At 41.9% G+C, this 23,999-nt stretch overlaps 1 protein-coding gene across 1 annotated transcript in view; it reads left to right on the top strand.

The window, feature by feature from the left end:
- The window catches only part of KATNIP (katanin interacting protein), a 180,783-nt gene that overhangs the window by 130,288 nt on the left and 26,496 nt on the right, over positions 1 to 23,999 (top strand). Inside the window, exons 17-22 of the mRNA XM_077828584.1 lie at positions 2,362 to 2,437; positions 10,057 to 10,234; positions 12,877 to 13,042; positions 18,310 to 18,467; positions 18,967 to 19,031; positions 22,776 to 22,886. Coding sequence (XP_077684710.1) covers positions 2,362 to 2,437; positions 10,057 to 10,234; positions 12,877 to 13,042; positions 18,310 to 18,467; positions 18,967 to 19,031; positions 22,776 to 22,886 — 754 coding nt within the window. The remainder of the gene's footprint in view (positions 1 to 2,361; positions 2,438 to 10,056; positions 10,235 to 12,876; positions 13,043 to 18,309; positions 18,468 to 18,966; positions 19,032 to 22,775; positions 22,887 to 23,999) is intronic.

The following is a 23,999-nucleotide window of genomic DNA, read 5'->3' as shown; positions in this document are numbered from 1 at the left end:
GGACAAAGTAAACCTAGACCATCCGTGACAGATGTTTGTTCAACCTGTGCTTAAAAACCGCCATGGATGGGGATTCCACAACCTCCCTTGGAAGCCTATTCCAGCATTTAACTACCATTATAGTTAGAAAGCTTTTCCTAGATATAACCTAAATCTCCCTTCCGCCAATTAAGCCCATTACTTCTTGTGCTAGTTTCAGTGGATGTGGAGAACAGTTGATCACTGTCCTCTTTATAACAGCCCTTAACATATCTGAAAACTGTTCTCAGGTCCCCCCTCAGCCTTCTTTTCTCAAGACTAAACATACCCTCTATTTTTAACCTTTCTTCATAGGTCTTGTTTTCTAATTTTATAATTTTTGTGGCTATTCTCTGGACTTCCTGCAATTTATCTTTCCTAAAGTGTTGTGCCCAGAGTTGGACACAGTACTCCAGCTGAGGCCTCACCAGTGGCAAGGAGAGTGGGACAATTACCTCCTGTGTCTTACAAAAGACACTCTTGATAATAAATCACAGGTTATTAGCCTTTTTCACTTCATTGTTCACTAATATTCAATTTGTGATCCACTATAACCCCCTGATCCTTTTCAGCAGTGCTACCACCTAGCCAGTTTTCCCCATTTTAAAGCTGTGCCTTTGATTTTTCCTTCCTAAGTGTAGTAATTTGCACCTGGTTTTATTGAATATCATCTTGTTCGTTTCAGACCAATTCTCCCATTTCTCAAGATCATTTTTAATTTTAATCCTGTCCTTCAAAGTCCTTACAACCCCCTGCCCATCTGGTGTCATCCCCAAATTTTATAAGCACTACTCTCCACTCCAGTATAATAGATTCATAGATTCCAGGACCAGAAGGGACCATTGTGATAATCTGTTCTGACCTCCTGCATGACACAGGCCAGATAACTGCCCCCACAATAATGCCTAGAGCAGATCTTTTTAGAAAAACATTCAGTCTTGCTTTAAAAATTTTCAGTGATGGAGAATCCACCATGACCCTTGATAAGTTGTTCCAATGGTTAATTAATCTCACTGTTAAAATTTTAAGCTTTATTTCTGGTCTGAATTTGTCTAACTTCAACTTCCAGCCACTGGAGTGTATACCTTTGTCTGCAAGACTGAAGAGCCCACTATTAAATATTTGTTCCCCAGATAGGTATTTATAGACTGTAGTGAAGTCACCCGTTAACCTTCTCTTTGTTAACCTAAACACATTGACCTCTTTGAGTCTATCACTATAAGGCATGTTTTCTAATCCTTTAATAATTCTCGTGGCTCTTGTCTGAATCGTCTCCAGTTTATCAACATCCTTCCGTACATGTGGGCACCAGAACTGGACACAGTATTCTAGCAGTGATCGCACTAATGCCAAATACAGAAGTAAAATAACCTTTCTACTCCTGCTCAAGATTCCCCTGTTTATGCATTCATGTATTGCATTAGTCCTTTTGGCCACAGCATCACATTGGGAGCTCATGTTTAGCCGATTATCCATTAAATCTTTTACACAGTCACTGCTTCCCAGGATAGAGTCCCCCGTCCTGTAAGTATGGCCTACATTATTTGTTCCTAGATGTATACATCTACATTTAGCCATATTAAAATACATATTGTTTGCTTGCACCCAGCTTACAGAGCGATCTGGATTGCTTGGTATCAGTGACCTGTCTTCTTCATTATTTACCACTCTCCCAATATTTGAGTCATCTGCAAACTTTATCAATGATGATTTTATGTTTTCTTCCAGGTCATTGAGAAAAATATAACCTATTACATATAATGTTGCTACGTGCATTTGCCATGATATTATTTATCAGCAAATTGAGTTTTTAAATCATACCTCACAAAACATACCTTGTACAAACATTATTACAATAGTCTGTAGGGTGGGTACATAGGGTTATATTCTGTCACAGTATGGAAACAGTAAGTCCACACAGCTAGTGTGGAACAGAGTTTGTGTATTTGAATTAATGGACCCACACTCTGGCAATTCATCAGAATGAAACCGAATGGCAGTTCACCAGAATGAGAATCTTTTGTTCATTTATAATACATAGGTACAATAGTGACATGAAATAAGTGCACCATAAGTGATAAGATTTCTTTGTAAATTATAGTTTATCCCTTTTCTCTCGGTGTCTTTTTTTTTCTTCTATTCTTACAAACTATCCTTCCCCCTGCCCCAGCCTGTTGTCATATCTCATTATTTTATCTGTCAAATTAAAATTGTGAGTACTCTAGGTCAAGGGCTTGTCTTCTTTCTTGTGCACATAGTTCTTTGCACATCAATAGCACTGTATCAACAATACACTATATACAACATATGAATATCCACTGCACTTCTTGGTTTACTTTTTAGGTTCAAGAGCAAGTGATGGTGTCAGACCATCTTTCTGAGCTTACACCTAAGCTCCCCGGGGTATACGCTGGACAATGTAAGTACTGTGTTTTGCCATTTTTTCTTGTAATATACAAACTAACATGTTACATACCACATTCTTTCACCCATAACATCTGCAAACATTATCATGTGAGATTTTTCTCCAGCACCGTTGTGTACAGACTTCTGATGAATGTTAGATTGAAGTAAAGAAGAGTAATTAAGTGTGCATAGGTTGAAACTTTGTTTATTATGGAATTTAGCACACCATAACACTTGAAATTTAACCCAATTTTCTGTAATACTCAGAAAAATGGCACAAGGTAATTGACGAGTCCCTGAATGAAGGCTGATTTGAATTAGCTCTGTCCCTGTCAGTTTCTGTGTAAACTGGTGGGATGTCTCAGGCGTGCTTTAGTGGTATAGGAATACCAATCTAGTGTCCCAGCAAAGCATACCCAGCATGGATGCAGTTTATATACCCCCTCACCTGCACAAGAACGAAATAAGCTATACTTCTCAAAGTACTGTTTTGCCATCATAACTGCATCTGCACTGGGCTTTCAGCTGTGTCATTCAGGGTTCACACCTCATCACACCCTTGACTGACACAGCTATGATGGCAGAACTCTGTAATATAGACCTAGCCTCAGTAGAAATAAAACAGCAGTAATCGGTAGGAGCAAATCTTTAATGGAAAAATGTTATAATAAGCAACATAAACAACAAAATACCTCCACAGCTAGGGTTCAATCAGTACCTGGATAAAGATCCCTGCCTTCTCACAGGCATTCTCCCTTCTCTGCCACCCCAGTAGCCCTTCTGTAACTCTCTCCATGAGCACTTGTACAAAGAAAGAGAAAAATGAAACTGGAGTTAACATCTCCAGGGACTGCCCTTGCCCCATCAGAGTCTACTTCAGGAGACAAGACTCTTGAGCTAGACAGTTGAAACTACTATCCCTTAGCATCCATGTAAGCTCTGCAGAGATCGCCACACTTAGGGTAATTACTAATAGGCACAGCATGAGCTCAGCATTGTGTAATTATTAATAGCAGGTTATATGTAGCTGGACTGTACACTTTGGCTGCCTTGCTGTTTGTTAAACAGGGTATCATGAGTATTAGTGCTTCTTCAGACTTGGTGAAAGGCAGCTATCTGTGGGTTTTATTGTTATTTATGAAATGAGAAATATTTTTACATTTACTGTGGTGGACTTATCCCACCTGATGCATTGGAATTTTACCTGCTGTATCTAGATATTATTGATAGTTGTTTAGTAAACCTATGAGCCTGTGAAATGTGAAAAGCCACCTGTCTGTATGTATGTAATACTGTTGCACGCTACTTGGCAGTCCTCCAGCAGCTATCTCACACTGCTTTATGGGCAACTGTTACCAACCTGTCTGTGTATCTCTGTGCCCTCCCCTCCTCTGGTGTCAAGTTGCCAGGATGCCCCCTTCTCCCATTTTAAAACAGACACAGGGCCAGATTTTGTCCATTTGCTGCTGGATTTGAGTATTCTAGCATTGCTGCAATATTACTCCAGAAACTCCACAATATGCCTCGCACAGCCTGTTGGAGCTGTGCTGAGACACTGGATCTCATCGCTATCTAAGGAGAAGCCTCAGTGCAGGAAGCTCTTGTGGTCAGTCACCGCAATAAAGACCTTTTTGTGGACATTGCTAACAGATAGCCACGACGGGCCACAACCAGAAGGATGACCAGTGCAGGATAAATAGCAAACAGCTCAGGATAACCTATATTCAAACCAGGATGACAGAAAATGGTCCAGGAGTAGATAGGTGTCCTGTCCACTTTTTGAGGATCTGGACAGGATTTTGCACTGTTACACAATCTCCCAAACCCAGGGAGGCTGTGGAACCTGCTACCGTAGCTTTTCCCCATCTGGAGGATGACCAGCAAGACTCTTCGGAGGAGGAACTTGAGGAGGCCATTGAAGAGCTTAGGTTCTCTAGGTTCCCTGAGAGTTAGGTTCTCTTTGGGACAACAGGACCTGATGCCAGCCTGGAAGAAGGCAAACCTGATTGCTGCCATATAACGACTAAGCCCAATTCCCAGCCAGCAATCTTGGCCAGAACTGAAGAGGGAGATCCTGTGGAGAAAACCTCACTATGTAAGTGTCTAGCTTTACAATTTATTATTATTGTTGTTATTCTGCTTCCTGCAGTGCTAGCTTCCATTCCAGGTGCCCCAGGGCTGAAGCCACTGTAGGTGAGTCTTCAGCCCCCTCCTGCATCCATCCCTTCTTCGGCCCATGCTGTCCACTCCTTTCCTCCCTTGTACACATTTCCAAAATGGCGGCTGTTACAACTGGGCAATCGGCCTCTGTCACAGTTCCAGTGTAACTGGACCTGTATTCCCCCTCCATGGTTCACTGAGGGCACCTACTCCAAGGTTTCTGGCCCCCAGCCATCACCTCTCTTTGACAGAGAGCTACATCTCACTCTTTCCTGATCAGGGCTTTTTCAGGCTGCACAGTTCCCTGCCTACACTGTGATACACCAGCAACCCAGACTGTCTAAACAGGCCAGCATCTGTGCTTTGCTTTCTCTCCAAAGGCTGTAAACAGTGTAATTACCCTCAGTTACCAAATACCACACAGCTCTTTCTATGCAAGCATATTTATTCTTAAGGTCAAAGCATTAAACAGAAAACATATCAAAACAATAAAAGCACACACACCCATGCTTAAAAGCTTACTGGAGGTCACTCCAACTCCAGCCTCAGGTTCTGCTAGCTGTAAGTCCTTGAAAACCCACAACTAGGTTTTCCCAGTGGTTACAAGTTCATAACTGTCTCAGATTCAGAACCAGAACAAGTGTGGCAGTTCATCTGTGTTTTTATACAGCTCAGGCCTTTGATCTCCACTCTCTGGCAACAGGTAAATCAGCAGACAAAAACCCTCTCCTCAGGGTGTAGCTTCAAAAGGCAGGTTTTTTTGCATAACCAGAGGTGGGGAATTCGCCTTAACCTCCCCTACCTATTCCCCAGGAAATCCATTTAACGTATATTGTCCCAAAAGGCCATTCTTATCTGGCAAATTTTCAATATAGTTCTTTGAACTTGCAGGCCTCTCATCCCATCCCCTCTCTAAAGAGGTGACATACAATCCCGGCCCATAATAATACTTAATCTTTGCATTTAACAGAATGGACCCCAAAGATACTTAAACTTAATTCAATAAGGTTTTTTAAGGATATTGTAAGAAATTGATGTCTGTCACAACCTCTGTCTCATACTAAAGTCCTGATTATCAACCATTTTTAGTCCCACAGCACAGAGGGCGCAATTGCTTGATATTCATCTAGATATTGTGGGGGATATCTGCACAGTCATTCCCCCCAGAATAGCTCGCAACTCTCTTCCATTTCTGCAGCATTTCTTGGGGAACCGTCTTGGGGAATAACTTCACAGCATAGCTCATTGGTCTGCTCTTCGCCTTTTTGAGTAAGGCCATTCTCTGTCTTCTAGTCACCCACCTCAGTGCAGTGGAGAGTCAGGATACCTAAAGGGAATGTAGAGGGAATTACTATTCAGCTCACCGCTGGGTGCCCTCTGGTAAGGCCTCCAATACCATATAAACTCCTCTACGGCACACCAAACCTGCAAGGAACATAATTCCCAGCTCCCAGCCTCCAAGGCACAACAGCAAAGCCAAATAGTATATACTGCACAAACAAAAATTCCAGTGCAGCCAGCCCTCCTCATGTACAAACCACTCTCCATATCTGAGGTTCCCCAACCTGGGTAGACTCTCAGTGAGATAAAATCAGAAATAAATATAAAAATGCTATTGTAATCTGTCTGGAATAGGAACAATAACTGCTTTTGTTTTTTTTCTTACTCCCACAGCCATGGCACCTGCAGCAGCCAGACCTTCAAGGACGGGATCTTTATCTACAGCTGAGCTGCTGGCTAACCTGCCGGGGAGAAAATGGAAGACTCAGGACAAAAATGTTGTGGACCTCATCAAAGTCCTAAAGTAAAACCAGAATAGCGGAGAGATGGAGACGTTATTTGAAAATGGAGAGGGGAAAAAGAGAGGGAGCTCTACAGGGAGATCATAGGATCCAGAGAGAGTGTGGTCAAGGGCAGCATGACAGTTTCGAGGGAGAGCAGTGCTGTGGCCAAAGACAGTATTGACAAAGAATGGGAGATGCAGAGCCAACTTCTGGAGGCAATGTAAAGCCTGAATGCTCTGCTGCAACACATGTTGACGTAGGGCAGCAGGTGCTGCAAGTGTCATACAGCAGGACTCAGCCTTGTTCTGCAGCCCCTAGATAATAAGAGATACTGGGAACAGCAGCAACTCCTCCCAACTGTAGCCCCTCCCCCTGGGCAGTCCTCCCAGTGTCCGTTCCTTTCCCACAGGCAGATCTGGGCACTGAGAACAGTTGCACGTGGAAGCAAGTTGTTTTGAGCCTTCCAGCTCCCCTTGTAACTTTGTGCCTTGCCACTCAATTCCAGAAGGCCCTCGAACAAGACGAAACAGAGGCAAGGTGTATACTTCCCTGTGACTTTAAGCCACCCTCCCCCTTGTTTTGTTTTATACTGCACTTTCTGTTTTTACTTCACTATTGTTTTAATTAAAGGTTTCTTTTAAGTTGTTAGTTAATAGATTGTTGTTTAATGTATTAATAATAAAAATTGTTGTTTCATTATTGCTTCTGCTTCAGTTAAAATTTTATTTAGTTCGTTACATAGCTGATTGTGGTTACATAATAAAAACTGTTAAAATTCATACATAGTGAATCATCCCATTTAACATAGAAAATCCTTAAACCTGAAATAATTCACAGCACATTTTTTGGCCCTGAGGCTCAAAATAACAGCAGTAGGCGTCTCTGATAATAATGCCTCAGCTATTTCTGTAGGATGCCTTGGTGGCTGCTCACACTGCTGAGTGAGTCTCTGCATCTCCGCCTCCCACCCATTGTTAAGGCTTTCTCCCTTACTCTCACAAATATTGTTCAAAATCCAACATGCTGCGATAATTGTTGGAACGTTTTTTCTGCTGCTTCCAACCTATTCCAGAAGCAGCAGCACCTCCTTTTCAAATGGCCAGATGTGTAGTCCACTGCCATTCTGCAACTAGTAGGGCAATAGTTGAACTGTTCCTTCTGTTGAGGCATCCTGTGAACAGCTTCATTAACCAGGGAAGCAGAGGATAAGCCAGGTCTCCCAGGATAACTGGAGCAACCTTCCCACCATCAATGTCCATAGTGATCCTGGAGGCAAACTGTCCATTATTCATTAAGGTAAAAAGAGCTGAGTTCCAAAAGATCCTAGTATGTATGTGGAGGAAGAGAGGGGTGCCAAATAATAGGCACTTGAGTCCATCAGTGGCCCCTATACTGTTTGGGAACCCCAAGTGTGCAAAGCTATTAACGACCCCCTGAGCATTACCAAGCTCTGTAACCCAGTGTACCTTTTCCATAGCAATACATACATAGATGACAGTGGCCCCAGCAGTCAATCTCCCCATGCCAAACTGGTTGGCTAATAGCATTTGGGGATGGCCAGCTTCCAGATGGCAATGGTGACCCATATCCCCACAGACATGGGGCACCATGTGTTGGTAGGCTGTCACTGCAGCTTTGGGATTAGTTCAGTACAGATCTCAAAAAAGGTTGCCTTCCCCCTCCTGAAATTCTCTTGATTTTAAAATTGTCAGTGGTGGAGAATCCACCACAAAAGTTGATAAATTGTTCCAATGGTTAGTTACTCTCACTGTTAAAAATGGATGCCTTGTTTCCAGTCTGAATTGGTCCAGCTTTAACTTCCAGCCACTAAATCATGTTAAACCTTTCTCTGATAGATTGAAGAGCCTATTATTAAATATTTGTTCCATATGTAGGTTCTTATGGACTTTAATCAAGTCACCTTCTCTTTGTTAAGCTAAATAGATTGAGTTTGAGTCTATCACTATAAGGCGTTTTTTCTAATCCTTTGGTCATTCTCATGGCTCTTTTTGGAACCCTGTACAATTTATCAACATCCTTCTTGAATAGAGGGTGCCAGAACTGGACACAGTATTCCAGCAGTGATAGCACCAGTGCCAAATATAGGGATAAAATAACTTCTCTGTTCCTACTTGAGATTCTCCTGTTCATGCATCCCAGGATCTCATTAGTTCTTTTGGCCACAGCGTCCCAATGGAAGCTCATGTTCAACTGATTATCCAGTCCCCACCCCAAATCTTTTTCAGATTTTTAATCAACATGTTGTGTGATACCAAGTAAAATGCCTTACAGAAGTCTAAGTATATTACATCAACACTCTTACTTTTATCCACCAAACTTGTAGTCTCATAAAAAAAATCAAGTTAGTTTAATAGGATCTATTTTCCATAATTCCATGTGGGGTGGGGACAGTTGGTGGCAGGGAAAGGGAAGGGGCAGGGAAGCAGCTACTTGCTGGGACCAAGGAGGGGGAGAGCAAGTGGCAGCTAGGAACGGGGAAAGGAGCAAGAGAGCAGGTGACAGCTAGGAACAGGGAAAGGAGGATCAGGTGGCTCCTGGAAGTGGGATGGAGGTAAGTGTAGCCAGCTGCTCCAAAATTGTGTGAGGGCATGAGTTCTTCACATCATCACCAGAGCTCCTGCAGCAGGGGTCAAAATCATGGGACTCTGCATAAAACCATAAAAGGTGGCAGTAGTGGGGGTGACATCGTAAGAGCGTTCTGTCAGGAAGATGCTCTTAGCAGCAGTTTGAATGGACTTGATGGGCTGAGTTTGCAGGCATAGAGTTTACATTTGCATGCCCGCTCCTAACATTTTGAAACTCCTGGATTCCTTAGATCCCCTGCTATCTCCAGTTACTGTTAGCAAATCTTAGCCCTTGAACTTGCATTCTGTTATTTTTAACTTTTCTGGATGCACCTGGAAAAAAATGAAAGGAGGTACTTCTTCTTGTTGCATGCTAATTATGGAGGTTTGGATTAATAAACTGATCTGCTAGCACAGAGGTGGGCAAACTACAGCCCACAGGCCCGTTCTCCCTGGCTCTTGACCTCCCGGCCGGGGAGGCTAGCCCCTGGCCCCTCCCCTGCTGTCCCCCCTTCCCTGTAGTTATGCTGCCACGGGGGCAGCACAGCTTGCGCCCGCCCACCTCACAGGCTTTCCAATAAGCCTGTCCTGCCACTCGGAGTGGCATGGTAAGGGGAGCGGGGGGTTGGATAAGGGGCAGGAAGTCCCAGGGGGCAGTCAGGGGACAGGGGGCGGTTGGATGGGGCGGAGGTTCAGGGGCGGGGTAGTCAGGAGACAGGGAGCGGGGGTGTTGGATTGGGTCCCGGGGGGGGGATGGGGAGCAGATGGGGTTGGATGGGGAGGGTTTCCGGGGGGGGCAGTTAGGGGCAGGGGGTCCCGGGAGGGGGCGGGCAGGGGAAAAGGAGCAGGGGAGGTTGGATGGGTTGGGAATTCTGAAGTCAGGGGGCGGGAAGTGGGAAGGGGGCAGATAGGGGGTGGGGGGCCAGGCTGTTTGGGGAGGCACAGCTTCCCTACCCAGCCCTCCCATACCGTTTTGCAACCCTGATGTGGCCCTTGGGCCAAAAAGTTTGCCCACCTCTGTGCTAATATGTGCTTTAGGATCATTTCTTTGGTGCCTCCTGCTACTGACTGATAAATATGTATGTGTTCATTCTTATTTTTAGGTCTGCAGCTAAATTTCACCTTATCCTGGGGAGACTCACATTATCTTGGACTGACTGGACTTGAAGTAGTAGGAAAGGATGGTCAGGCTTTACCAATTACTATGGCTCAGATTTCTGCTTCACCACAGGATTTAAATGACCTTGCAGAGTACATGGAAGATTCCAGAACATTAGACAAGTAAGTAGGAAAACAACTGAAAACGCTAAGTATCTCCTGAAGTGTTTCGTCCTGTGTGGGCTGTTTCCATGATAGTCTTCTCAATATTCTCATTAGTCTGAGATTTTAGAGGTAATGAATGAGAACTTATTATAAATACATATAATTTACATTTATAAAATGTATAATTGTTTAACCCTTACTATATCATGATGATAATAACAAAACAATAATAATAATTAATAATAATGTAAACTTGCAGCTGTGCCATCATTAGCTATGACCTGTGTCAGATTCCAGAATCCTGTGCCAGCACGTCCCTGTGACCCGCCGTGTCCCACAGCTCCCATTGGCTGCGAACGGCGAACCACACCCACTGGGAGCTGCAGGGGGCCATGCCTGCAGATGGTCAACATCAGCAAAATGTCTCGCTGCCCACAATCACATTATCCTGATGGGCTGCATGCAGCCCGCAGGTTGCCCACCACTGGACTATACAGTACAATTTTGCAGACCTGATCTCAGCCCAAGTATTAATCATTTTTGGAAAGTTTGAGCAAATATAGGTTCTTGTTCCCTTTTTAAAAAAAAAAAAAAAGCTGTGCACTAAAATAGAGAGGTAAACATTGGAACTATGTCAAGCAAATAGTCTTCATTATGGAGAAACACCGTTCAGTTTTCCAGTGAAAATGGGTTATGGGCTGAGTTATGTCCATATGAAAACTGCATGTCACACATGCTCAAGTAGTTTTCCTGGTAGCTCCACCTCATTCAATGTGCATGGCTCATGCATTTGAAATATGTTATGTGCCTAGAATGTAAAGTTTTCTGTAAAATTAATTGGATTCTTTGGGCAGGATCACATTTTCACCATATGTACAAACAGTACCTACCATAATGGGGCTCTTATCCCTGATTGGCCATCTAGGTGTAACTGCATTACAAATAATAATAGCTTGTGTGCACAGTGCATACAACATTTAATGGTGCAAGGAGCATGTTCAGTGAGACAAGAGAACACTGGAGTTCTTGCCTCAGAGAATAAAATATGTAGTGACTTAGGCAAGACCTTGTTTCCTTAAGTGAATATTTTGCACAGGACAGATGTACCATTTTTCATGTTTTAAAAATACCAAACCTAAGGAATTCTCTTAAAATAACTTGTGAAAGAAAATGTTACAGTTGCATAATTAAGCACTCAGAAGTCAGGCAGGAAGCACTCTTTTGGCACAAACGTAAAAAAATTATTACAAATAGTAACATCACTATGAACAATTAATTTTGACTTCTTTAAAATATTTGTAATAAGTACTTAGTGTAATGTTATTTTACTTCAGACTTAAGTTATTTAGAAATAAATCTATCACACCTTTTCCTTCAGTGGGTATGATTCTACACATACACTGCAGAGGTTCTCGGAAATCATACTGTGCAGTGATTTAATTAAAGCTTGTATCATGCTGCATAAACACATGGGCAGAGTTAAGACTACATGGGCAACATTAACTTTGTCATTTCCTGGTTTTTGAGTGGTTCACTTTTGCAATCATAAAGTTTTAATCATTAAAAGTTATTGCATTGAAACCTCATTCTTCTTTTTAGATTATACGTCTGCTCTAAACTGAGGTAATTACAATTGCTGTCCTTTTAATGCCTAAAAAAGGAAGACTGATATCATCTAGCTTAAGGACCTAGCTTACTAACCAGGATGAAAATATATTCACCAAATGCAAAACTGAGAACCACATTCATTTACTGCATTGTTTCCCAAACTTGGGACACTGCTTGTTCAGGGAAAGCCCCTGGCGGGCCGGGCCAGTTTGTTTACCGGCCGCGTCCGCAGGTTTGGCCGACCACGGCTCCCACTGGCCACGGTTCGCCGCTCCAGGCCAATGGGGGCTGCGGGAAGCGGCAGCCGGTACGTCCCTCGGCCCGCATACAACTGCAGCATATGTAGGTGTAGCCAGCTAGCCTTGATCCAGCTAGCTCACTAAAAATAGCATTGAAGCCATGGCAGCCCAGGTGGCAACTACAGGCTAGCCTCCACTCATGCTGCCACATATTCACTGCAATTTTTAGCAAGCTAAAACCTAGCATGGGTAAGCCTATACTTATGGCAATCATACCTCATGATTGCTCAGTCTTTTTCCTCTTTTCCTTCTTTCTCCTTTTACGCTCGTTTATCAGGTTACATAGTGTTCTCTATCTTTTTCCATATATATTCTCTTTCTCCCTGCCCCCCTTTCACATATATGAAATATAAACATATAAAACACTAGTTAAAATATTAAATTATGAAGTCAAACAATCAAAAGTTAGGAAATGCCAGAATTAAGGTTACCTAACTCAACATTAATTTGTCTTCTTGTAAGTATGATACTGGGTAAAATTTTCAAAAGTACCTAAGTGATTTAGACACTTTAGAAAATTTTACTCACTGTTTTTAATTACATGATGATATAGTGTAGAGTGCTTTTTTAACTTTCAGACAAAGGCATAATAAAATCTTATGTCTGGAGGCTGGCTACTCAAATTCAGAATAGAAATAAGGCACAGGTTTTCCTGCGATCAGTTTTGGGCCTCTTCTGTATACTGTTTTCTCTTGCTATTTTCCGTTGCTTAACAATTGCCAGTCTATCACTAAAGGATTTTTCTGTTTGTAGGTTAATAGATGGGACTAACATCACTGTTGAAGATAATCATATGTGGCTTATTCCTTTCACTTATGGGGAAGATCACATGATCACAATCCATTTTGATAAAGCTGAAAATATTGCAGGGCTTCGCTTTTGGAACTATAATAAATCTCCAGAGGATACCTATAGAGGGGTGAGTGAAAGAAAGTGGCACTGCCAGCAGAAGTGTTTAACCACCCATTAGAAAATGTGTACTTTGATAAATGAATGTCGCTGCTTTAATGTAATAGCATAAATCCTTCTAAATTATCTGACTCTGAGTTTAATGGCAGATTTAATGGCAGGTTTGCTGTCTTCCTTCACAAACAACAAATACAAGAAAAAGAGGCAGAGATAGTTCTAAGAAATTCACAGGGCCTGATAATAACAAATGGGTAGGTGTAAATACTAGGAGGGGAGAGGACTCAGCATGGACGCCTTCCATATGGCATTAGCTCCTAAAGTATTGAGGTTCTAGAGTGTAGGCCACTCTTTCATAGAAAATCTAATTAGGAGAGATACTGATAGCAGTTTGTGGGGCCCGGGCTTCCATGTGCTCTCTTAGCTGGAGGTAATTTTTGTTCTATTTTTGTTTATTTTATCACTGTATAAAATGCCAACAGGAATTTCTTTCTAAAAGATGCCTCAGTTGTTGTGGGACTTCATTACATTTAAAACCTCAAGCCTTAGGCATGTCAAACAGGTCTTACAACTCCCATCCACTCTATAGGAATGGATAGTGTGTATAATCTACAGTTTATGGCATTGAACATAAGCCCTATGGAATCATTTTAGTTAATTCTAAGAACTGAGAACTGATAGAAAATTATTTGGATTTGCAGGGACCTCTAATGGGCATCTAGCCTATTCCCTACATATAATAACAGAGAAGCTAGTCAGCCTCACATACCTCCACTGAGGGTGATTCCTTATCTAAGCGCAGTAACTTATCACATTCTCCACAGTAATCTTATCATGACATACATACGTATATACCCCAGAAGAGACCACCTCAAACAAGAAATCATCACATACTCCCACACACTGGAAGAAAACAATCCGGAAATCTACATGGCGATCATGCAGGAAACCCAAAACAATTATAAAAAGAAACTGATGACAGCCATCAAACACAAAAACAAACTACACCAGCTCCACAGTCTACAGAACACCACGCCTGGGAGGAACAATGACACCAGGACCCACCATATGGACACTGCACTACACCCCAACGTCATCAAGCTGTCAAGGGAACCCAGGCAGACCCATCACATCTGGCCACAGTACACTTAATGAAGGAATATCAGGACTCATAGAAACCATCCTCAAAAAACTCACCACACAAAGGGCCAGGGAGATTGAAGTGACCAATCTGGCCAAATAAATTTGTTAGTCTCTAAGGTACCACAAGGACTCCTTGTTGTTTTTGCTGATACAGACTAACATGGCTACCACTCTGAAACCTGTCATCCATTTCATATTCACCCACAAATTCCTATTTAACAACAGACATCTGTGACATTACCCAGGGTACAAGCTGGACTGTTTGACAGCTGTGTCCCCTCAGTTCTCCTTCCTGGGGTGCCTTTTACACTGCTTCGCTATGAAAGCAACCACTCCTGGCCTGCCCACTCACAGCATATAAATTATCCCCAGGTATACTGCAAAAGTGCTTCAGACAGCCACCCTGCCACCCATGAATTACACTGTAGCGCAACACCAGCAAATTCTCAGTTCCAGACTTTCCCCCAGAAATGTGCTGCTTGTACTGCCCAATACCTTCCTGGATAATACAAGCTCACAGAAAGTTCATAATAAAAAATGATATGTACAAACCTTGTTATCCCAAATGAAGTTCCCAAATACTTCAACCTAAACACCCGAGTTGAGATAAAACAATAAAACACATTTATTAACTATAGAAAGATAGCTTTTAAATGATTACAAGTAATGAGACATAAAAGTCAGAATTGGTTACAAAGAAATAAAAGGTAAAATGCAAAATAATACCTAGCAAACTTAACAAGCAAAGTGAATTTGAAGCAAAATGTCTCTCTCACCACATGATTTTGCTGTCTTACTGGCTGAATGCCTTTCAGTCAGGATCCATCCCCCAGTTCAATGTTCATTTCCTTCTCCTTCAGATATTGTGGATGTTGTGATCTGAGAGAAAGGGATGACAGGTGATTTGTTCCTCATTTTTATATCTTTTCCTCCTCTTTGAGAATCATTTCCAGCTGGGGTTCAGGCAACCAAAAGTTTGTTGGACTGTAACTTTCAGCTGTTCTATTGCTAAGATATAAATGTCTTGCTCACACCCTTCTTCCTGCCAAAGAGTGGCCGCTTAATCAAGTGATAGTCCATATGATTATGCTGGCTGTGGTGCTGGCTAGCTTTTTGTCTCTGGGGAAGTGGTTTGAGGCTGTTTCACCAGAGTTTGAACATGCCATATACAATAGAACTTAACAACTTTACATACAATGTTGCCCCACACATTTTACCAGGACAATAATGTTCATCAGATTATGAGTTTTCAAATGATACCTCACAAGGCATACTTTGTACAAAATTTGTCATAGTCTTGTAAAAGTGGTGAACATAAGGTTACAGACTGTCACAACACCTTGTCCAAACCATGAGAACATCCATGGGTACTAGGATGGCTCCCCAATATGTCAGCCTCTTCATGGGCTACCTCAAGGAAGAATTTATGGAGAAAGGTACCACAAAATCAATGATATACCTGAGATACATCAATGATATTTTCATCGTTTGGACAGATTACCTAAATTCTCTCCTAGATTTCCACCACAACTTCAGCAACCACCACCCATCCATGAAACTCTCTCTAGAACGTTGCCACACAGCATCAACTTCCTGGACACCATAATTAGCAACAGTAATGGAACCATACACATGACTATGTACAAGAAACCCATGGATCACCACACTTACCTCCACAGATCCAACAACCATCCTAGATACACCAAGAAATCTGTTTTCAACAGCCAGGAACTCAGATGCCATAGAATTTGCTCCAAAGTGAAAGGGGAGTGAGCTTAGTAAAATTGCCACTATTTCCCATTGTTTCCAACGGGACTGAAGCCACAGGCTACCCTCAGAAAAATGGCCCCCATTTCATTAAAAACTGTGCTGCCAAATTTCTCAGCCACCAAATGGCCAGTGTGTGACATCAGTGAACAAAATGTGTGAAATATGACCCAAATGTGGAACACCTGTTTTTTGTTACATGTCACATTCACCTTAGTTGGCAGATTAAAACTTGTCTAAGGATATTTTCTCACTGTGTGAATTAAATAAGCCTTTTTGTAATTTTTGGAAAATCACGACTTCTACTGTGCAGCCATCAGGGAGCCCTGTGAGGGTCACAGCAGAGTTTGAACCACAGACCATCACATTCCCAGCCCATCTTTCTAGCGCCTGAAGTGCAGGAATAACTGTTGTTCTCTCAGTGGAGCAACCACTAGAGGGGAAAGTGACATGTACCTGTTTCCAGTGGGTTAAGTAACTATTTGTTAGTCAGCTGTAGAATACTGGGTTCTAGTCCTCGCACTGGGGTGGGGTGGCCTACTGATGATTAACCGGATAACTTTTCACATTAGTTTGTCAGTGTAGTTGAGACTAAATTCTGTCAAATTATTGGACTGGATTCTATTCCCAACTGTGCTAGAAATTAACTTGTGCAGTTCTGCTACTTGATTGGTAAAATGGGATGCCTGATACTTGACTGCCTTCTCAAATAGGTGTTTGAGGTATGGCTCAGTAATAAGAGCTGTAAAATGCACACAAATATAAGCAGCAGTGAGTAGAATAGGTGAGATTTCAGCCTGGGCTCTCCTGGCACCCAGCTCCATGCTTCTTTCCTTAGGCTAAAGTAGATTTTTGGATTGGACTCTCTCTCTCTCCTCTCCAAATTGGGAGCCTGATTCATCTGAAATATAGTACATCTAAGAGTCCTGCTTGCCATCTGAATGTAAGGCTGTACCAACTCAAGATGGCTACCTTTTGGCTCTTTCATTTCCGGTGAGGCTGCTGCTACAGGCTGCTCCCAGAAAAGATGGCTGCCATCTATGCTTTGGCTAGGAAACTGCAGGGAGATAGTCTGTGACACAATCCTCGACTATGCTGGAGAGCAGTGGAAAGAGCTCCCCGAGAGAGAAGTTACATGCTGCAGTGCTGGGGCTCAGTGCTGCCAACCCTCACAATTTTGTTACGAGTTGTGTGATATTTGGTGTGTTTCTTAATGCCTCTGCCCCTGGAGTCATGTGAATACATCTGAATTTTAGCTATCATTTTTTAAAAGGACATTTCTAACACTCTTAGTTGTTGGGAAGAGCCAGGAAACATGACACCAAAGGCTAAAACTAGAAGGCAACTACCAAGAGCCCAGCTGTGTTATTTCCCTGCATTCTGCACTCTTTCCTCTCACTGCAAGCATCCCAGCTCCATCCATATTCCCATATACATGGCAAAAGTTGACGTGGAGTGCATCCCTATCTCCTCTTATATGCCTCCCAGAGCCCTGCAACACTTACTGTATTAAAAAGCAAGGAATTTCCGTAAACAAAAACTTTCATCCAAAAAAGGATGAAGGTGGGTAGGTGTGACATCCCTCAGGGTAAACCCAAACCCCAAACAAGTTTAATAACTGCAGATCTGACAAAAACTGGGATTATAAACAGTCACTCCTCAAACATTCAACCTTGCATTCCAGAGCACAAAGCTAAACTCTCTTCCTCTTAATTCTAAGGTTAAACAGATGTCCTTTCTTATTACAGGTGAAAGCAGTTACTTAAGTAGCTACTAGTTCGTATTTTGCTGATGCTAGTAAAACCAAATTTACTAACTTTAAACAGCAATGTAACAACAATCTAGGGAAAAGTGATACCTTTATTAAAATAAAATCTTTTACTTTTAAAATTCAAATTTAAAATTTAAAAATTCAGCACTTCTACCGAGAGCCTCTGTACTTCACACAGGCTCAATAGTGATCATAGCAATGTCTCATACCTTACTTCCTTGCTTTTTAGGTTTGGTGTTGTGGGATGTCACTCTTAACCAGCCTCAGCCCCTTTTAAATGAAGGGTTTTTTAATGGAATTTTACTAGGAATTAAAATTAGCATATTGGAAGCTAAGCTCTGAGTGTGAGCACTCTCATTATTCCTGGGAATTTTTGTCTCAATGACATTTTGATTTACATTTCTTGTGTCACTAGTGAGGTATGTGTATTTTACGCCTTGTTTTTTGTAAGAATTCAGATTCCAACGAATTTGTCAAAAGGGAGATGAAATAAGTGCAATACAACAAAAGTATCTTTAATAATCAAGTTGTTTCAGTCAGTGAAATTAAAACATATTTTTATTAGATCCATATGTTAAAATAAGGTATTCTTTCCCAAGGCTAAGGTTGTCCATGTCTCGCTGGATGGACATTGTATCTCCCCGACAGAGGGCTTTCTTATCCGAAAGGGACCAGGCAACTGTCACTTTGACTTTGCTCAAGAAATTCTCTTCATTGACTACTTGAAGCCCCAACGGATTATCAGACCATATGGCAGGTAAAGTAGAATGTTCTTACTATTCTAAATCTTACATATTCTCTTACCTACTCCTTGAAGGTAGTCTGTTTGGATGGGCCTCCCTGAAGCAGATGCATTATGAAGTGCATGGATACAAATATCAAGTACTTTGGGCATACTTTTTTAAAATTACATGCACTTAAATGTGCCCTCAGTTGTGTGCCTAATTTTCATGTGTGCGTACAAAGACTGTATGTGCAAGTGGCCAACTAGATGCACAGTGGACAATTAGCATGGAGAAATAAATGTGTATACAAAATAGATGTGGAGTTCTGCACTCAGCTGTGAAAATAAGGCCCTCTTCTTCCTTTAGTTTCTCAGAGAATTCCTGGGCTGAAAGCAGATGGATAAATTCTCCAAATTCACTGGTTTGTTTTTGTTTTTTGGTGTGTTTTTGGGGGGTGGGGGGTTGGTGGAGAGTGTCTGTTCTTTACTAAATATGTCAGGATTTTAACATTTTTCTTGTGTATTTTGGCAGAATTAATGCAAGGGGGATGGAACAAGCTAGTATGGACTATGAAGCACCATTGATGCCATGTGGTTGTATCCTTTCCTATCATTTTCTCACTTGTATTATTATGTTTAGTATCTTGTGATTATTTTTATTATTATTATTATGGGTATTGCAATTCTGTTCTTTTTGGTCTCCCTGAATCCCTGCTCTCTTGACCCCAGCATTTTCAGAGTTCCTCTAGCTGGCTTTGTTTTAATTTAAGTGAGGTACCTAAAGCATGAGAGAGGCATCATTAAAATACAAATAAATATAAATTGCATGTACAATAAAGCATGAATATGCAACCCCAGCTTCAAACTCTCCACTGGGTCTGTCTCTAATTCAGGATCAATTCTAAAAACTGCCTCTTGTTTTTATAATCCTCCATACAGAATAAATCTGGATATGATTTAAATAGGAAGGACAAAAACTATTGACATGAATGTAGGTCAGGACGTAACTATGGTTTGTACTAAACTATGTTAATTATATATTTTAAAATAAATTTTCCCAAATAGAGGAGTTGGATTGGGAACTTCTTTTCTCCCTCTATCCAAGTGGGAAGAAGATGACATTCAAAGTAATTGAGAGACAGTGAATTCAAAAGCAATAAAAGGCAATACTTTTTCACACAAACTCATTGCTCCAGGATGTCACTTAGGCAAAGAAGTTAATGAGATTCAAAGAAGGATTGGACATTTCCACAAATATCAGATCTATTCAATGTTATAACAGTAAACACTAAAAATAAGGTTTAAAAGGCTAGAAATCCCCCTGCTTCTCAGGGCTCAAGCCTCTCTCTGTTTGTGGTAAGGAGATATCCCGACCAGGGGTATTCTATCTGCTACCCAAGATCCATAAACCTGGAAATCCTGGACGCCCCATAATCTCAGGCATTGGCACTCTTACAGCAGGATTATCTGGCTATTTGGAATCTCTCCTCAGACCCTACGCAACCAGCACTCCTAGCTAGTTTCAAGACACCACCGACTTTCTGAGGAAACTACAATGCATTGGTGATCTTCCTGAAAACTCCATCCTGGCCACCACGGATGTAGAAGCTCTTTACACCAATATTCCACACGAGGATGGACTACAAGCTGTCAGGAACAGTATCCCTGATGAGGCCACGGCACACCTGGTGGCTGAGCTTTGTGACTTTGTCCTCACCCATAACCATTTCAGATTTGGGGACAACTTATACCTTCAAGTCAGTGGCACTGCTATGGGTACCTGTATGGCCCCACAGTATGCCAACATTTTTATGGATGACTTAGAACAGTTCTTCTTCAGCTCTCGTCCCCTCGTGCCCCTCCCCTGCTTGCACTACATGGATGACATCTTCATGATATCGCCCCTCAGGAAGGATGCCCTTGAAGAATTCCACCTGGATTTCAACAATTTCCACCCCACCATCAACCTCAGTCTGGACCAGTCCACACATGAGATCCACTTCCTGGACACTACAGTGCAAATTAGTGAGGGTCACATAAACACCACCCTATACTGGAAATCTACTGACCGCTATACTTACCCTACATGCCTCCAGCTTCCATCCAGGACACATCACGCAATCCATTATCCTTATCCAAGTCCTCAGATACAACCGCATTTGCTCCAATCCCTCAGACAGAGACAAACACCTACAAGATCTTTATCAAGCATTCTTAAAACTACAATACCCACCTCGGAATGTGAGGAAACAGATTGACAGAGCAAGACGGGTACCCAGAAGTCACCTACTACAGGACAGGCCCAACAAGGAAAATAACAGAACACCACTGGCCATCACGTACAGCCCCCCAGCTAAAACCTTTACAGCACATCATCAACGATCTACAACCTATCCTGGAAAATGATCCCTCACTCTCACAGACCTTGGGAGACCAGTCCTCGTTTACAGACAGTCCCCCAACCTGAAGCAAATACTCACCAGCAACTACATACCACACCACAAAAACACTAATCCAGGAACCTATCCCTGTAACAAACCCCATTGCCTATGCTGTCCCCATATCTACTCTAGCGACACCATCAGAGGACCCAACCACATCAGCCACACCATCAGGGGCTCACATCTACTAATCTACCTACACATCTACTAATGTGATATATGCCATCATATGCCAGCAATGCCCCTCTGCCATGTACATTGGCCAAACCGGACAGTCTCTATGTAAAAGAATAAATGGACACAAATCAGACATCAGGAATGATAACATACAAAAGCCAGTAGGAGAACACTTCAATCTCCCTGGACATTCAATAACAGATTTAAAAGTAGCCAACTTCGACAAAAAAACTTCAAAAACAGGCTTCAAAGATAAACTGCAAAGCTACAATTCATTTGCAAATTTAACACCATTAATTTGGGCTTGAATAGGGACTGAGAGTGGCTGGCTCACTATAAAAGCAATTTTCCCTCTCTTGGTATTGACACCTCCTCATCAGTTATTGGGAGTGGACCACATCCACCCTGACTGAATTGGCCTCATCAACACTGGTTCTCCACTTGTAAGTTAACTCCTTTCTCTTCATGTGCCAGTATATTTTTCTCTGTATCTGTAATTTTCACTCCATGCATCTGAAGAAGTGGGTTTTTTTTACCCACGAAAGCTTATGCCCAAATAAATCTGCTAGTCTTTAAGGTGCCACCGGACTCCTCATTGTTTTTGTGGATACAGACTAACACAGCTACCCCTCTGATACTTAGGAGATGCATATTATCCCACATCTGCGTACTGTTTTGCTGTACTGTTCTTGCACTTTTGTGGTAAGTATCTGGCCCTGGCCACTGTTGGAGACAGAAGTCTGGACTTGATGGACCCTCGCCTGATCCAGGATGGCAATTCCTATTCCCAGTTACTATGTGGGTCTGGGATTAGTCCAGCACAAGGACTTAAAAGGGTGATGCAAGGTCTTCAAATCTCACTTAGCACAAACTATTTAATCAAAAGTCCGGTGGCTGGAAGTTCAAGCTAGTCAAATTCAGACTGGAAGTAAGGTACAGTTTTTTTAACAGTGAAGGTGGTTAACCATTGGAACAACTTACCAAAGGAAGTAGTGGACTCCACGTCACCCGGAACTCTTTAAATCAAAACTGGATGTTTTTTTAAAATGCCATGATCTTGTTCAATCAGAAGTTATTGTCCTTGGCATAGGAATTACTGGGATAAATTCTATGCCTTGTATTATGAAAGAGACGAGACTAGATTATCATAATTGTCCCCTGTGGCATCACAATCATGTATCTGTATTCCAAGTAATTGTAGCCCACATAAGCTGTTAGCTAAGTGGGCTTTATAGTTACCTGAATCCTCTCCTGAACTGCAAATCAGGATACCTGTGTTGAGTATTTGTGCATAGCTTATTTAGTTAGCTGGCTCATCATGTGAACTGCACCTAGGGAAGACTGTGATGCTTGAGGAAAAGAATATGTACAGTATGTGAATGCAGATTATTAATTAGAGAGAAGACAACTTATGGCAGAAGCAGTCTAAGTCAAGGAAGGAATATTTCACCATTATGACAATGAATTATTGAAAGTAATAAGAGAATGAAAAAGAATAATGCAAGATGTTACCCATGTAAATAAGGCTGTAGAAAAAAATGTATGATGTACTAAATAATGTGTGTCCCAGTAATTAAAGACAGTATCATAATGCATACACACAAGTGGGCAGAGCAAAGGTTGCACAGTCATTTATTCACCGTAGAGATTTACTATTCTCTTATAACTCTTCTGAAATAGAAAAAACGTTGGAATCAAAATTTTCCTTAATAACATCTTTCAGTTATTTTCCAGTTTCAGCTTCTAACGAGCTGGGGTGATCCATACTATATTGGTTTGAATGGACTAGAGTTGTATAACGAACATGGAGACAAAATCTTACTCACTGAAAACAGTATCCTTTACCAGACTGAGCTTCCCTTTATCTTGCATACACACACTCTTCAGTCCTTGATGGACCCTATCCTACCATCATCTGCTGACCTATACAAAAAGTGCAGTGTTACCTCTCCTGACTAACTGCTGTGATTGCTCTTGAGTTTTTGGTGATAATTATTGAGGCAGAATTTCATAATGTTGCTGCTTCATCAAGTGGCCTCTTCACATTCCGGCTCTTGGGATGGGCCTGGCAATGCAGCATGGACTGGTGGATCCTTTTCATAGTAGTGCCCATTAGAGCATTCTCATGGCTCCTCCTGCCCCTCCCCTCACTGTTCTTGAATGTTCTGAAGGCAAAGCTATAGAAGGGAGGGGTGGGCTCCAGCTGCCTCAGTTCCTTACAACCACAGTAGCAGACGGACCAGGAATTTCACCAGCTTAAGATAACCTGGATTTGTTGGAACAGATTGTTCCCAGTGCCTGCTGATTGAGCTAGTTATCTATTTAGTTTAGTTAGACTAGAGCTGTTCATTTTGATTGTTTAATTTATTTTTATTATTTTACTTTTATTTTTTTTGTTGGCTTGTGTGCCTTGGCACAGATTCACGGTTCCAAACTACCACTAAATGGAAAGAAATCGGGATGCAAGAGATGAGCTTCTTGAATGCAGTCAACAATGTTGGGCTTTTACCATGGTTACATTGGTCTGAGGCAGCCTCTTGCTCTTTTGGAGAGGAGCCTCCCTGGCTACAGCAGACACAAGCACACCTCTCAGAATTAAGACTGTCTTTATTCAAGCTCATACCTCTCTCAGGATTTTTGAATACTAAGAATGTCACCCTTTTATTTTTCTACAGCTTTTAACAGCTCACTCAGCAGCCCCCATTGCCCTTCTTCCTGCACCCAGAATATTTTTGAATGATGTTCTGGACCACAGAACCACACAAGTTTTCATTATTCTTCGGGGTAGGTACCTTCAATTTAGTAGCATAGTGGCTGGGGCTTTGTCTTGCAGTTTTCTCATGGTCCCATGTTTTTATAGCTTTAGCAGGGCAGCTCTTATTTTCAGCTGACTGTTGTACCTCCTTCACCAGCCTGTTCTCATTCTGTATAGCCTTACTGTGCAATA

Source organism: Eretmochelys imbricata, chromosome 10 (assembly GCF_965152235.1).
Source record: "Eretmochelys imbricata isolate rEreImb1 chromosome 10, rEreImb1.hap1, whole genome shotgun sequence".
Taxonomy (NCBI): Eukaryota; Metazoa; Chordata; order Testudines; family Cheloniidae; genus Eretmochelys; species Eretmochelys imbricata.
The sequence above is the reverse complement of the archived record's forward strand: the minus strand, read 5'-3'. Positions and strand labels throughout refer to the sequence as shown.